The sequence below is a fragment of the Pseudorasbora parva genome, chromosome 21 (assembly GCF_024679245.1).
Source record: "Pseudorasbora parva isolate DD20220531a chromosome 21, ASM2467924v1, whole genome shotgun sequence".
Classification (NCBI taxonomy): Eukaryota; Metazoa; Chordata; class Actinopteri; order Cypriniformes; family Gobionidae; genus Pseudorasbora; species Pseudorasbora parva.
The window spans coordinates 9,870,130-9,885,832 of record NC_090192.1 but is presented as its reverse complement, the minus strand read 5'-3'; the positions used below and the strand labels follow the sequence as shown (position 1 = coordinate 9,885,832).

At 41.7% G+C, this 15,703-nt stretch overlaps 1 protein-coding gene across 2 annotated transcripts; it reads right to left on the bottom strand.

The window, feature by feature from the left end:
• Nucleotides 1–12,459: 12,459 nt before the first annotated feature.
• Nucleotides 12,460–15,484, bottom strand: LOC137056046 (serine/threonine-protein kinase pim-2-like). 2 transcript variants are annotated; one of them, XM_067430000.1, is made up of 6 exons: nucleotides 15,339–15,484; nucleotides 15,088–15,182; nucleotides 14,955–15,005; nucleotides 14,331–14,712; nucleotides 14,055–14,234; nucleotides 12,460–12,873 (listed from the first exon to the last, which is right to left on the bottom strand). In XM_067430000.1, exons 1-6 carry the CDS (start codon nucleotides 15,457–15,459, stop codon nucleotides 12,824–12,826), a joined length of 879 nt encoding a protein of 292 aa, XP_067286101.1. In that variant the 5' UTR covers nucleotides 15,460–15,484; the 3' UTR covers nucleotides 12,460–12,823. The 2 variants fall into 2 exon arrangements, with proteins under 2 accessions (XP_067286101.1, XP_067286100.1); XM_067429999.1 differs by lacking the exon at nucleotides 12,460–12,873 and adding an exon at nucleotides 13,105–13,242.
• Nucleotides 15,485–15,703: the final 219 nt, after the last annotated feature.

Here is a 15,703-nt window from a genome sequence, read left to right as displayed (position 1 = left end):
TTCTGTCCAAAATGCGCAAAACGGCACAAGGGAGGACAAATGTGGACATAATCTTATTATAAAGTCTATTCATTTAATTCGCCCTTTACTTTGCCAAGCCAGTTTATCTTTAATTGTTAAATTGTTCCCAGCGCTACTCGTAGGCTAATTGCATTTTTACTGGTAAGAACTGAATTAGAGAGCTCAACAACTGAATTCTTACTAGTAAAAATGCAATTACGACTAACACTGGGAACAATATAAGATTGCTAATATTATATGAGAGAAAAGTTGTTTAATGCAGCTTCCATGACGCTTGAAAGTTTGAAAAATGTAAAAATCACATGAAAGCAAAAAAAAAGTAAGTTCTTAAAAATCAAACTAACAATCCAGAAACAAACAGAATTCCCCTTTAAACTTTTTTCAACCAACTCATTTAAAAAAACAAACAAACGTTAAACCTCCTGTAGAGTATGACTGCATTGAAGATTTCCTGCTGTTCCAATTCTTTTTTCCATATCAATTTAAAATGAAGAGAGTCAATAGATTTAGACTCTTCTATACCTGTGGTTCTTTACAGCTAGCATTCTACATTATGGAAAGTAACCCCATTTTGAGCACTGCAAATCCAGATGAGCAGTGCTCCAGCACAAAGATAAGAAAGATTACCTGATTCTGGATAGCAAAACACGGCTTTTCCAAATCTAGACCAAACTTTTGAACAACTGGGTCCTGGACAGGTTTGAGAAGGATTGTTCTGGGGTACTGTGCTCTGTCAAAAGCTTTTCTTGGTGCATTCAGTTCATTTTTCCTCATTGAAATGCAAGTTTTATACTTTTTAAAGTATACTTTAGACATGTAAAATCATCATGTGCAGTACATGAGATCATGTAAAATATAATGCCTAACATCTATCTAAAATATAAGTCACTTAATATTCACTTTTTTATTGAACAAACTCAACATTACATTTTCAATCATGCAGATGTTCAGAAAGAGCTTGAACAAGGACATAAATAACATAAAACGTATTTGAAATTTTTTTCACTGCTAAAATATACCATGTTTATGTGCCATTTTTTGTATCTGTCTTGCAATAGTTTTACAATAACACGACAGTGGGACAGGTATCTCACAGTAACTGTGACATACAATGGTGAACAATCCGAAGGTATAATGAGCGACAGGACCAGAATGAACAGATATCAAGAGATAAAGGCATTCAACATACATTCCTAAGTTCTAGGAGAACAAATATGCAAGAAAGCATTAGACTTTAGGTGAAAATCATAAACGCAGAGAAATTGCAGCTTGACAGTTCAAAAGATACTCAGAGAAAGGGCAAAAGATTGACCAATAATCTTCTGAATCTCCATCCAGTAAACTCTGATCATATCACAATCCCAGAATACTTGCATTTGTGTGCCATTAGATAATGTAAATTGAACATGGCAGTTTTTATTGTTAAAATGACTAAATGAAATCTAATTCAAGACAAATTGACACAATTAAAACACATATGTCTTTATTTAACAATTTTAAACATTTAACCAATAAACTTTAAAATGATCTGAGAATATAACACAATAAAAGACTTTCACAATAGAAAACACTTCATGGTTTGTGTACAAATGTCTCCAAACATCAGTGAAACCTGAACCAAAAAGTGAAAATTCATGATGAAATGTATTAATGGTGCAAAGAGTGATTAATGGTAAAAACCTAAACAACCACAACAAAACAAACACTGCATGAATGGTCTGATTGTCATAAAGAAAATTAACCATTTCCAAAAACACATTACATGGATAAAATGCTGAACTCCTCCAGCACTCAATTGAAGGGTTTGACGATTTTCATGGAGATGTAGTTCTGAAAATACTGAAGTCTAAACATCACCTTTGTGAAAGGATTGATGAAGTGTGTCCTTACTGGTAATGAATACAACAAGATCCCACTGAATGATAGCACTAAAGATGCCTTTACACAGCCGAGTTAAGGCGGCTCTAAAGCGGGTCTGTGTCTGCTCAAAATTCTGTGTAAAGACGCAAAGCCGCATTAAAGCAGACTTAAAACATGCCGTGTCTGACCCACCACGGCCCCTGGTATCAAAGGCGACATATAAACGGTTTTGATTCAGTGTAAATGAACGCGAACTTGTGCCCTCTTAAACTACATTGTTGTCGTGACAACCACCTGTCAGCCAGAGCTGCGTTTCCCAAAAGCATCGTAAGCCTAAGTTGATCATAAAAACAATCGTACGAGTGATCTTAATATTAAGATCTGTTTCCCAAAAGCATCCTAACTTAAGTAGCACTAGACAAATGATCGAGTGCTCTGGAGTAATTGTGAAGTGTATCGTAAGAAGAGAGAGTTATGAGGTCACCTACAGGACAACCGGCAGATTACACCTTTAACTTTATTCAAGTGCAAGAAAAAAAAAAGAATAAAATAAGTAATGTATAAAACATACTTCAAAGACTGGGAAAAATAGGATAGGATAGAATAGGATATTGATTTCGTCGTGATTGATTTTGTCTTTTTGAAAGGTATCTTTTTTTTTCCAGCCATTTTGTCAGTGCCTCAGCCTTTAGGTAGTTGCTTTATATAGACGTGTTTTGATTGCTAATTCACATCAGATGACAATTATTAGGTGAACCGTTCAGAGGAAACGATTCCATATAAGGTTATATGTATATAATAATAAGGTTATATTATATATAGAGTTTCGGATTCATATTGGGCTCATCTCTGCCTTTTCCAGCAGGTCTCCCATCTGCTTCCTTCACTATCTAAAGTCAGCTCCATCTTTCCCTGAAAAAAATAAAACGATAAAAAAGGCCCCATTAAATAAAGCTCAACATGAAATGACATCCACAACCCATATGATCAAACCAAGTGACGTGTACTCAAAGGGGTAATTCACTGCTGGCAAAATGGGATTTAAATAAAAGTTGGCTGCCTATGCAGTAGAAAGGTAGCCTGACGTGGTCATACTCAATTCTAGTATGAATATGAGTCTGAAACTGCTCCATTGGGCTGTGATTATGAGGCGTGTTTTGTTCGGGGATAATTACTCCTCTATGGAGCAAGGGCAGACCGAACTGCCCAACCTAAAAATATTGTGGGCGGGGCTAAGTTCGGCTGGCATCCAGGCTAGTAGAAAGGCTTTTAGGCAAACAAGTCAGAAAACCTCAACACCCATAATGCACTGGGCATGGTGCAGTCCAAAGCCACTCCCAATGTGCTTCTACTGAGTCAAATACTGTCTTGCTTGAGAAGGAAATACTTTTTAGAAAACTTTTAGTCACAAAAGTGTTCAGTTGTTCACAGTACATGTTTAGCCGGACTGAGTTATTTCTGGTATTCAGTGAAGGATCCAGAGTATTAAAGGCTGCAAAGAATATGGAGAGAAAGCTGCGATGGAAAATCTGAAAAGCATCTGTGTGTGTCTCAATATCAAACAGGATGACTATGAACAGGGTTCTCAATTAACACCCGCCAACCAACCCGCCAAATGCGGGTTCAAATTACCGGAAAGGTAAATACCGGAAAGGTATTTATTTTCAATAAAAAAAATAGAAAATATTAGAAAAGGGGAAATAAAGCGTTTAACATGTGTTTAATAATAAGTTTCTTAATAAGTTTCTCGGTTAAAGGGTAGTCAATGTAAGCAGACATGTGCTGAATTAGAGATGATAAAAGTGAGTGGGTCCAATATCATTGGTCTTAAAAAGTGGGTGGGTCTTGTCCCACCCACACACAATGGTTCCGACGCCCATGTATATATATATATATATATATATATATATATATATATATATATATATATATATATATATATATATATATATACACACACACACACACACACAAACACTACCAACATGACAACAAATCAGGACAGGTTGAAAATTGATTAACACATTTTTATAAGAGAAACATTTTTTATCAGGATTTAAAGGGGTCATATAATTGTACATGGACTTTTAAAAGCTGATTGTATTGAAATGTGTGTTGGCAGTGCATGTACACAACCGTCCTATAATGATGAAAAAATCCATCCAGTGTTTTTTTTAATCTCCTTATATGTGTTCCTGTCTCAAATCAAGCCAACGCCACACAGTCGGACACCCCTCCCATGACTGTTGATTGACAAGCAGCGTTTCATCTAGTGATCGACCAATATTGTTTTTTTTTTTGTTTTTTTACCGATACCGATTATTTGTATGCTTATGTGTCGATAACCGATAATATAGAGCCGATATTTACTTATTGCGCTATTTCTGTTTTTTACAATTACAGCAACAGCACTGAACTGAGCTTTTTTTTTCAGAGTCATTTTTGCAGTTTCACTCGCTTACACAGAACAAGACATTTACATCATTAAATAGTCTGATTTTTTTTAATACAGTGCAAAGTCTTTTTAACATTAATGCTGTTTTACCTTTTTATTTATAAATAAGGCCATATTAACAACAGGCAACAGGCATTTATATAGTCTAATGTTTTCAAATGGAGAACATAAATGAGAGTTGAGTCTATCAACTCCACATAACGTACTCGGTTACTTTCGTAACCTCGGTTCCCTGAGAGAGAGGAACGAGTATTACGTATGGGAAAAACTCCTTTTCTCGAGAATGTGAAGCAAAACTTTTAATAAAGGTATCTATGTAAAGCGCAGTGAGCTGCACGGCCATAGCCCAGCGCGAGGAGCGCTCTGATTGGCCGGGCTGCGGCAACTGCAGGAACCTATGGTGAGGCGGCTGAGAGGAACGAACCAATGGGGGGCGTTCCAGAAGCCCGCCGAAAAAGGTGCTTATATTTGCATACAGGAGGCTATATAAGACCCTAATTCGCCATAGGTGTCAGGTTTTAAGATCGACTGAAGCGATACCTGAGAAGCATAAACACGGCACGGAACGTAATACTCGTTCCTCTCTCTCAGGGAACCGAGGTTACGAAAGTAACCGAGTACGTTCCCTTTCGAGAGAGGTTCCTCGTATTACGTATGGGAACACAATGTAAAGCGCCGTGTGTGCTGACTGACCCAGTATACCCAAAGCACATGTTATAAACCCCCGAGACACCGACAGAGGCGGCTTATAAGGGGAATGAAGAACCGGAAGAGTCGGTTCGTTTGAACAGCTGATCGGACATAGTCGGATCTTATGATGAATGAATAGTGCTTAAGGACTAATGTGTACAGGCCAAAATGTAAGGCAATCTGTTTGCCAGGGTCAAGATAGAGCCTAGATGGAGAGAAGCCCTGCTTGTAGAGCTGGAACCTCCAACTTGTAGAATCTGATAAAAGTGGACGGAGAGGCCCAGCCTGCCGCCGCACAGATATCTTCCAAAGAAATGTCACACGACCAAGCCCAAGATGAGGCCATGCCTCTAGAGGAATGGGCTTAAATGCCTGTAGGACAGGTTAGGTCCTGGACCTATATGCTAGTGGGACTGCATCCACTATCCAGTGTGAGAGACTGTTTCATGACAGCACAAACTTTAGTGCGGCCACCGAAGCAATGAAGAGCTGATCCGACTGCCTGAAGGGGGCGGAGCGCTCTAGATACAATCTCAATGCTCTGACTGGGCAGAATAGGTTTGCGTCTTATTCTCTCTGAGACGCGGGTTAAGCAGTGCAAAGACCTGCATACTGAAGGGGTTGATAGCACTTTCAGCATAAAACCATGCCTCGGTTTGAGCACAACCTTGAAGTTGCTGGACCCAAACTCAAGACAGGAAGGGCTCACGGAGAGTGCAGGTAAGCCACCCACTCGGTTAACCGAGGCCACAGCCAGCAGAAAAACGGTTTTGAGTGATATGTGCTTCAAGCTCGTGTTCTGAAGTGGTTAGGAGGGGGAACCCTTCACGGCCTCCAAAACCATGGCGAGGTCCCAAATAGGGACCGAGGTAGGGGCAAGGCGGGCTGAATCTCCTGGCCCCTTTAAGAAAACACACAATAAGATCACTTTTCCCTAGTGAATGTGCCGCGATCGGAGCGTGGCTAGCTGCTATGGCGGAGACACACACCCCGAGTATGGAGGGGGGACGACCCGCATCCATTAGCTCTTGGAGAAAGCGAGCGGTTCCGCCAGTTCGCATGAGTGTGCGTCGATGTTTCGCGTAGCACATTGGTTAGAAAACCACTGACCACTTCAAAGCAGAGCTGCCAGATAGCAGGGGCTCTAGCTTCCGAAATAGTGTTCATAACTTGTCAGAGAGGTTCCCGGATACCGTTGATGGGCCATACGTGGAGGGCCCACAGCTTGGGATTGGGATGCCAGACCTTCCCTTTCATTGGCAGAATAGGCATGGGGCTGTGTCTGACAGCTGAAACAGTATGGAGAACCATGTGCGGTTCTTCCAAAGTGGGGCTATTAAAAAGCACAGGCTGCAGCTGGATCGCGATCGGAGGGAACATATAGAGGGAGTCTGGGCCAACATGGGCCAGGGCATCCCTGCGTTTGCAGAAAAAATATTGGGCAGCGTGTGCTGTGCGAGCTGAATTGTTTGCGGGTAAAGGGACCATCCCCCTGGGGACATGGGTCCTCTGGATAACATGTCCGGACCCTGATTCAGAATACCTGGCACGTAAGCCGCCCTTAGGGAGCTCAGATTGTGCTCTGCCCATAAAAGGAGATGCTTAGCCATGCAGTGAACAGAGTCTGATCTCGGCTGCCCTAGCGATTTTATGTACATTATCAAGACGTGGTGGTTCTTATGCCGTAAGTCTTGAGTCTATGACAATGACTGTACTGATAAGCCTGCCCCTCGAAGGCGAATCTCAAGAATGGCCTGTAGTGGGGGTGGGGGGTTATCGTAACGTGAAGTATGCGTTTTTCAGATCTATTGAGAAAACCCAATCCCCGGGGCGAATGTGCGCGAGGATTTGTTTCACCGTCAGCACCTTGAAACGAGCGTGTCATAAGTGCTTTGTTCAGATGCCTGGAAAATGGGCCTGAGACCGCCACCCATTTTCGGCATGAGGAATTAGCGACAGTAAAAACCTGACTCGCTAGCGTCGGGTGTACTGTTTTCGCCGCTCTCTCCTTTAACAGTCTCAATGCCTCAGCGAGAAGCACGTGACTGACACTGCTTCTTACAGAGGGCTCGACCACGGCTTGAATCGCGGGGTCTGCGAGCAAAACTGTAGCGAGAACCTCGTTTTATATGTTCAACACCCAATATTATATACCAGGAATGGCCTGCCAGGCCTGGGTTCGTAAAGCCAGGGGTTGAATTAGATTCGGGGGCTGGCCGCTTAGTAATAGGGGCCTGTTAGCCGGGTTGCTTGTGCTGTAACACTGCTTGTAACACTGTGGGGATAGTGTTAGTTTTGGCGGTGCAGGCTTTGCAGTGGGCGCACGCCTCACATTTATATTGTGTGTGCGAGAGTGAACTTTGTGAAAAGTGCTTGGGTGCAGGAGTGCAGACTGTAAAGTGGGCACATTTCCTACATAGAAAGCTCTTTTGTGTGTAGTGTAAACAATGTGCAGTGGCGCACAACCTACGTAGAATACCCACGGTGCAAACCAGTGAGCAAATCCACAGGGGTAAACGCACACAGCATTAGTGTGCAGACGAGCGTGTTTAACACAGGCTAGTTGACTGCAATATTTCATCTCCAGTCACTTAACTTAAGGGAACTGGGAGAATGTAAGGAAGTGCGGGTGGTATGTGAGCCATTCCACAATGCCGTTATGCTCTAGTCTAGACTGAAAGCACGCATGCAGACAAGCGTGTTTGACCACAGGCTAGTTGACTGCAATAAGGCTAGTTGACTTTATATGGTGTAATCCGGCCGCGGCGGGATTTATTTGTGATTTTGTGAGGCTGAATTAACAGTGCTTATGTAGGGGTGCACACTGTGCACACAGTGTAAAAACCTTTCCAGCCGCCTGAATAAAGGGGACTGGAAGTGATAGAGTGAAAAAAGGGCTTAGCTTGGCAGCCATTTTCCGACGCCCTTATGCTCTGACAGTGAGCGCGTGCTATGACGTAAGCCGCGCTCTAGTCAGCAACGCGCTGTGGAAGGGGCGCGCGCTATCATGACAAGGCAGCCATTACAACTTCCTTGGCAGTAAGCGCGCGCTGCAGCGACATTGTTCTTGACATACCCAACAGCCCGAGCTCGCTCGTCTAACTTACTCTAGTATTCTCTGTCCGCAGCGCTTCAGCACGGCGGCGGTAGAATGAGCACGGCGAGAGCTTCGGCTCAAGTTTGTTTATTCACTCTAGTATTCTCTGTCCGCGGCGACAGCGCGACTGAACGAGAATTGGAAGCGTGAGGAAAAACTCTGTCCGCGGCGCTTCTAGCACGGCGAGAGCTTCGGCTCGAGTTAGTTTATTCACTCTAGTATTCTCTGTCCGCGGCGATAGAGCGACAGGACGAGAGAATTGGAAGCGTGAGGTAAAACTCTGTCCGCGGCGCTTCTAGCACGGCGAGAGCTTCGGCTCGAGTTTGTTTATTCACTCTAGCATTCTCTGTCCGCGGCGATAGAACGACAGGACGAGAGAATTGGAAGCGTGAGGTAAAACTCTGTCCGCGGCGCTTCTAGCACGGCGAGAGCTTCGGCTCGAGTTTGTTTATTCACTCTAGCATTCTCTGTCCGCGGCGATAGAACGACAGGACGAGAGAATTGGAAGCGTGAGGTAAAACTCTGTCCGCGGCGCTTCTAGCACGGCGAGAGCTTCGGCTCGAGTTAGTTAATTCACTCTAGTATTCTCTGTCCGCGGCGATAGAGCGACAGGACGAGAGAATTGGAAGCGTGAGGTAAAACTCTGTCCGCGGCGCTTCTAGCACGGCGAGAGCTTCGGCTCGAGTTTGTTTATTCACTCTAGCATTCTCTGTCCGCGGCGATAGAACGACAGGACGAGAGAATTGGAAGCGTGAGGTAAAACTCTGTCCGCGGCGCTTCTAGCACGGCGAGAGCTTCGGCTCGAGTTTGTTTATTCACTCTAGTATTCTCTGTCCGCGGCGATAGAGCGACAGGACGAGAGAATTGGAAGCGTGAGGTAAAACTCTGTCCGCGGCGCTTCTAGCACGGCGAGAGCTTCGGCTCGAGTTTGTTTATTCACTCTAGTATTCTCTGTCCGCGGCGATAGAGCGACAGGACGAGAGAATTGGAAGCGTGAGGAAAAACTCTGTCCGCGGCGCTTCTAGCACGGCGAGAGCTTCGGCTCGAGATTGTTTATTCACTCTAGTATTCTCTGTCCGCGGCGATATCGCGACTGAACTAAAGAAGAGGAAGACTGAGGAAAAACTCCGTCTGTCCGCGGCGCCTCCTCAGCGCGACGGTATAGTGACGAGAGCTTCGGCTCGAGTTCGCCTATTCACTCTAGTATTCTCTGTCCGCGGCTGTAGCGCGACGGAATGAGAGAAGAGTGGGAACAACTCTGTGGCAGCGGCGGAAGAAGAGCCGCGGCGGCGGCAGAGTGAAGAGAGCTTCGGCTTGAGTGTGCTCATGTCCTCTAACATTCTCTCTTTCCGCGGCGCTATTCAGCGCGACGGGACGAGAGCAGAGGGAGAGTGAGAAGAGCTCCGTCTTTCCGCGGCGCTTAACGACGCGGCGGAACGAGAGAGTCCTCGAGTAGAACAAGCCTGTAAGCTCTAGAAGTGGCGTTGCAGCGGCAACACACACACAAACACATATAACACTCAACATAGACACAGTTTAAAGGATATATAACGCCGGATGGCGTAGCTGGAACGGCAGAGAAGGCGGAGAGGGAGTCCGTCGTCCTCAGCTGCAGGTTCCGCTGGTGCCTTTTCAACGGCGGTGCTTCTTCCGGAGACCAGCGAAGGTATCGCTGAAGGAGATAAAATCTGACACCTATGGCGAATTAGGGTCTTATATAGCCTCCTGTATGCAAATATAAGCACCTTTTTCGGCGGGCTTCTGGAACGCCCCCCATTGGTTCGTTCCTCTCAGCCGCCTCACCATAGGTTCCTGCAGTTGCCGCAGCCCGGCCAATCAGAGCGCTCCTCGCGCTGGGCTATGGCCGTGCAGCTCACTGCGCTTTACATAGATACCTTTATTAAAAGTTTTGCTTCACATTCTCGAGAAAAGGAGTTTTTCCCATACGTAATACGAGGAACCTCTCTCGAAAGGGAACTATGAGCATAAATATAATAATTCATTTTAAACTACAGTTTTAAAATGTTTATGTGTTTAATAGACTAAAGAGTGAATATTCTCTGGAATATGCAAACATTGTAAAAGCTATGCTGTATTCGCTGGTTTGTTTACTTTTCTTAAAGTGTCAATCTCATCTACGGTATCAAAATGAATATTTGTGCCAGTCTATGAAATGCTGATGACAGAGCGCTGTTTTCATCTCTGCGTTTAACTTAACGTTACACGTCTTGCGGAGATAGGCATAATAATTAATTTTCAGGGAGCTGTAATTAATTCGATGTTATATAGCAGACGTTAATATAATTTAAGGAGTTTTAAACGAGTCGGTCTTGTTACTAGCCTATATGCGGGAGCAATGCGACTGAGAATTAACACAGAGAGAGAAATAAGTTTGGCGCTTTTATTTTCAACATGCTCTCATTCATGGCTGTTTTATTTCATTCATGTGAAGTTACATCTTTATTGTGACATGATGACGGATTATCTGACTGACTCCGTCAGTGAGTTCGCCTCTAACGTTACCTAGCGCCAACTACATAACTATACCATCATCTCATTACATCCTATTTGAGGTTATCTCAATTGTGCATTACTGTTATGTTAAACAAAGTTGATTAATTGAGGGATTCAGGTTATTTTACCTTTGAACACCGCTGTTGACTCATCATCTCCCTTCACGCTGTCCTTTAATGGCGCGCGTATGGAATTCTAAAAACGTCCACAAGATGGCGCCGATATATGGGTCGATCACTAGTTTCATCCAGGTTTCATCTCAGACCAGAATGAACAGAAAAGTGACTTTATTAAAAAGTATTGTTGTTAAATATTGTAGACATCGCTCCGATTAAAATCCACGTGAAAACTGCCGTGAAAGCTTATATTTAACGAAAGAAAATCACGTGAATGGGTAGCGCGGCTAACTTACGGTTCTGTGGACGACGTGGTTCTGAAACTGTTGCGTGCTGCAGCGCGTTCTTCATCGCGTCACTCAGCTCGCTCTAATCCTGTTATCTATATCTCTGTATGTGTATTTTAAACTACAGTATTAAAAAACACCACTCTGCCTCATTTCATTTTCATTTAAAACAATCTTAAACATATTAATAACCACACACATGTGGTTCAGGTAATGCGTACCTTTATTATCTTCACTGCATGTATATTTATGACAAAACAAAATATAAAAAACAACCCTGCCGCTTTTTGTTTACTTTTTTTATTAAAAAATATATAAAACAATATGTGGTTCAGACAATAAGTGTGCATATATATTTATCAGTGTAAAAAATTAAATATAACAAAAAAGTCTCTTTTTGTTAAATGCCAGTTTATGTAAGATCAAATAGCCATTATAAGGGTATAAGAAGCTATACAAGGAATAAAGCAAACAATCCAGTCAAACATACAAAGTCAGTGCTAGTAGGCTACAACTATTAAACAAGCCTAAAAATACAAAGTTATGAAACTTCACTTTGCTCAAGCTCAGCCAAAATGATTTGCCAGTTAGACAAATTATATCTCATGTTTAACCACTACAGAGACATCAGAGTCAGGCGGCAAACATCAGAAGAACTAGCTGAAGAAAGGCTGCTCTCAGAGGGGTTAAAGAGCGCTGAGCGCCCGGTGATCAACTGGATCTCACAACTCTGAAAACGGCAGATCAAATTCAAATAGGCGATCTCTTTATGAATAAACCACAGGTTTGAACTTTAAACAAGTACATTTAGTGAAACATTAACAGTAGTATTTTTAAATTACACTGGGTTTCTCCTCTGCTAATGACACTTGTTGTTTGGCACGAGATGCATTCTGGGATACCTGTCTGTCTCAAGTCGGCTAAAGTCACCTCTTGATGCATCCTTGATAAAAGGACACATCCGGGGATTTAAACTATTCTTGGCTAGATGTAAACTTTGAAATGGAACAGTATTGGGCAGCGACTGATGACGTTTAACAGAAGTAGAAGCGTTCAGAATACTGTACGGTAGTAAAGCAAAAATTAACTATCTGAATAAAATAATACTTGGAAAATTTGACTTCACTTTTCCGATGGATTATTTTAAATCAAATAACAGAATAAAAGAAACACATCTGAATTAAATGCCTATATTTTTTTAACTGAAGGGGTGTCAATAAACTGAATGAATTGATTGTAGCAACTCAGTTAGCTTAGGGGCTATGATGAATAATTAAAGCTTTGCAAATTAACAATTCCACGAATTATAAAAACATGAATTTAAAGGTGAAGTATCTAAAAACAATTCCATTAAATTTATGAGAAAAAAATAAAATTTTCCCCGCAAAACTTTGTTCTCAATTTGTTCATGCTAAAAATATCAGTATTGCGTGAGCGTGTTTTAGCGTTTCCTGCAGGTTTCAATTTCTGTACAGACGAATCTTTTGCTTTTGACTACGAGTGAATCTCCAGTTGTCACTGATGATTGTCGTTTGGACCTTTCTGGATTACAATCCGCCATCAAAATGACCAGTTTAAATATTCCAGCTGCTGTGAGTAAAGATCGGTCGCATATAAGGCGCTATATAAATAAAGATGACTTGTCTTGACGTTTAAAATCAAAGCAAATGTGGCTGTGATGACTGATGACTTCTTCCCAGTCTTGCAGTCTCTCGTGTTCTTGCTCAGACGTGGACAGGCTCTGAGTTCTCAGTCAGGTTGGGGTTGGACATCAGGCTTCGGCTCAAGTCTCGAGCTCAAGCCCTCCACCAAGGACAGCAAGTATGTTGTTTCCTATTCAATACAAAGATTATATGAACAAGTCAACTCATGAATCATGATTTTTAGAGTTTATTACACTGTATATTTCCCTGTTTATTACAGTAAAGCCGCTTTGAAATGATCTGTATTGTATGAAGCACTTCATAAATGAAGGTGACTTGACTATAACAAGAACGCAAATTTGAAATAAGACAAATGATAATAATCCTACTCTGTCTGTTACACTTCCTCAAACCTGCTGAAATCACTGATCGAGTGAATCTCCTGAACTTCTCCAATCTACAGAAGGTCATCTCATCCATCTATGTCGTGACATCTGCTCTAACGTTGGCCGTTTAGTTGGATCCCGGGCTAGGCACTGGCTAATCAGATCCCTGTATTCTGTACAAATTTTAATAAGGAGTTAGTCATTCATCTATGAAAACAGCATCTAAAACATGATTATTATACTGTAAAATGTTCTTCAGCTTTACTTTAAAAGTGAAGTATGTAGTTTCTGTCACACTAGTGGCACAGGCCGGAATTACAAAATAAATAATATTTTCAAAAAACCTTGCAACGGCCCCTTTTGTGCATTACGTCTTCCCCAACATCACAAACACAGCTCTTGTTTAAGGTTCAACATATTAGGAATACTTTCAGCGGTGTTGCATTTGTCTTTATGAAAATGTATCTTTCTGAACGGGAGCATGACTATGATATATCATTAGCTCTGTTTTCTGTTCACCATCAGCTCTGTTTCTGTTCAGTTTTCTGTGTTGGTTGATTGTTTGTATTGTTCTGTATTTTTACTTGTTATTAATTTTTTGTTATTTTTTCCCTTTGTTGCACTTTGGGATTCTTCGGAATGAAAATTGCATTATAAATGAAATCTATTATTATTATTATTATTATTATTATTATTATTATTGAAGCGTGCTTTGTATCACAATGCTTTGTTCACTTTGACATGTTCATGACCTGTGTAAGGTATAAATGCAGCGAATTTTGTTTTTCACTTCTTTAGCTAAACTTCTTTTCCCATGGCTCCGCCTGCTACAGTAGCCACGCCCCAAACTCTCGCTATACGTTGAGCTATATATAAAAAAATCTTACATACTTCATCTTTAACTGTTTCTGTTCAGAGCCTTTGCTTTGTGTGTGTGTGTGTGTGTGTGTGTGTGTTATCAATGTTGTCAATATGATTCACTCACTTTTGGATAAGTTGTGGTACATTAATGGAATTTTGGCTTCTCTGATTTGTTTCCAATTGGGAAAGGGATGAAATACGTGCACCATAGTGAACAACAGCACTCCTAGAGCCCAGACATTTGCTGGTACGGCGTGGAAACGAGGTTCTGTTAAGACTTCAGGTGGGCAGTAATACGGTAGTCCTGTAAACAAGACATTTGCACATTGATGAGCTTTTTTTTTAAAGCATTTAATAATAAGTCACTACATTCAGGTTTTCACACTCTCAAAATGCTCACCAGCGTATGTTCTGCTCTCGTAGCCATCACTGCTAAATAGCTGACCGCAGCCAAAGTCTATCAGCTTGAGCTCCAACGTCCTTTCATTCAACAGGAAATTCTCCGCATGAATGTCATTATGAAAAACACCATGCTCGATGCAGACCTGTACTGCCAGCAGAGCCTGTCGCATGATGAACCGTGCTGTGGGTTCATACAGGATGGGTTTACGAACGATGTAGTCCCGCAAGCTCATGCAAGGCTCCGGGAACTCCATAACAAGAGTGAATTTTCCAGGATGTTCAAACCACTCGTATAGCTGTATGATGAGCGGGCTTATGGGTTTTCGCCTCATCATCAGCAGCAGCGCCACTTCTGTAACGAGAGGTTTGGGATGCCCAGGCTAGAGAAAAATATTAATCAGAAGGTTAGCTGAGTAAAAATATGAAGAAAATATATCACAGTATCTTTTTTTTAAAGTATCTTTTTAGATACATTCAAAAGAGCCTTTTCAGCTCAAAGTTATTTGGTGCCTCTAGGCTTATTTGTCAATCACATTTACACTTAATGCTTTCTACGGGTGTATTAACTACAGTAATCTGCACTGAAACGACTAAATACATATTCAGGTTTTGGCCAACTTACAATATAGAGATAACGATTGTTTTCAGTCTTGCTTAACTGCTTGATGGCAACCTGCAACAAAAAAGAAAGTTAGTTTGAAATATGTTTTGATGCATTCAAGAGCAAAATGTTTGAACAATTCAGTCAGATTTACCTTTTTGCCATCAAATTTGCGTGTTCCCTTGTACACGCTGCCAAATCCTCCGGATCCAAGCATCTCTCCCACATTATAGAGAGACTCAAAAGACTCTGAAAAACAAACAGAAAAATATGAGAAATATATGACCTACAAAATTTTTTTTTTGAATATTTCCTCAAAACAAGCCATAAGCATTATTTTCAGTGAAAAACAAGATGACAATACTGTTTAAAACGATGTTGGAGAAATAATGATCAGCGATTTACCATCATTTAGCTTGACGCCGGAGGGATCTGACGCAGATGATGATGGCTCAGGATCAGGGGAAAAAGGCTCCACAACATCCACAGCACTACTGAGACAACAGCAGCAGACAGAACTCTTCATAGCCTTCCATACCCTCTTGAGGAAAGAACGAATTCTTTTCCCTTTCCCACATTCTGTAGGATTTTCTGAAATGAAGATTTTCATTTGAATGACGTCAAATTAAGCAACGATATAATGACATACCCTTGTGAAAAAAAAGTGCACTTTAGTGTACTTTTATAAAGTGTACTTATTACACAGATAATATACTTATACTAAATACACTTAATTGTGCAATTAAATGCAATGTTTTCGGTGTACTTAA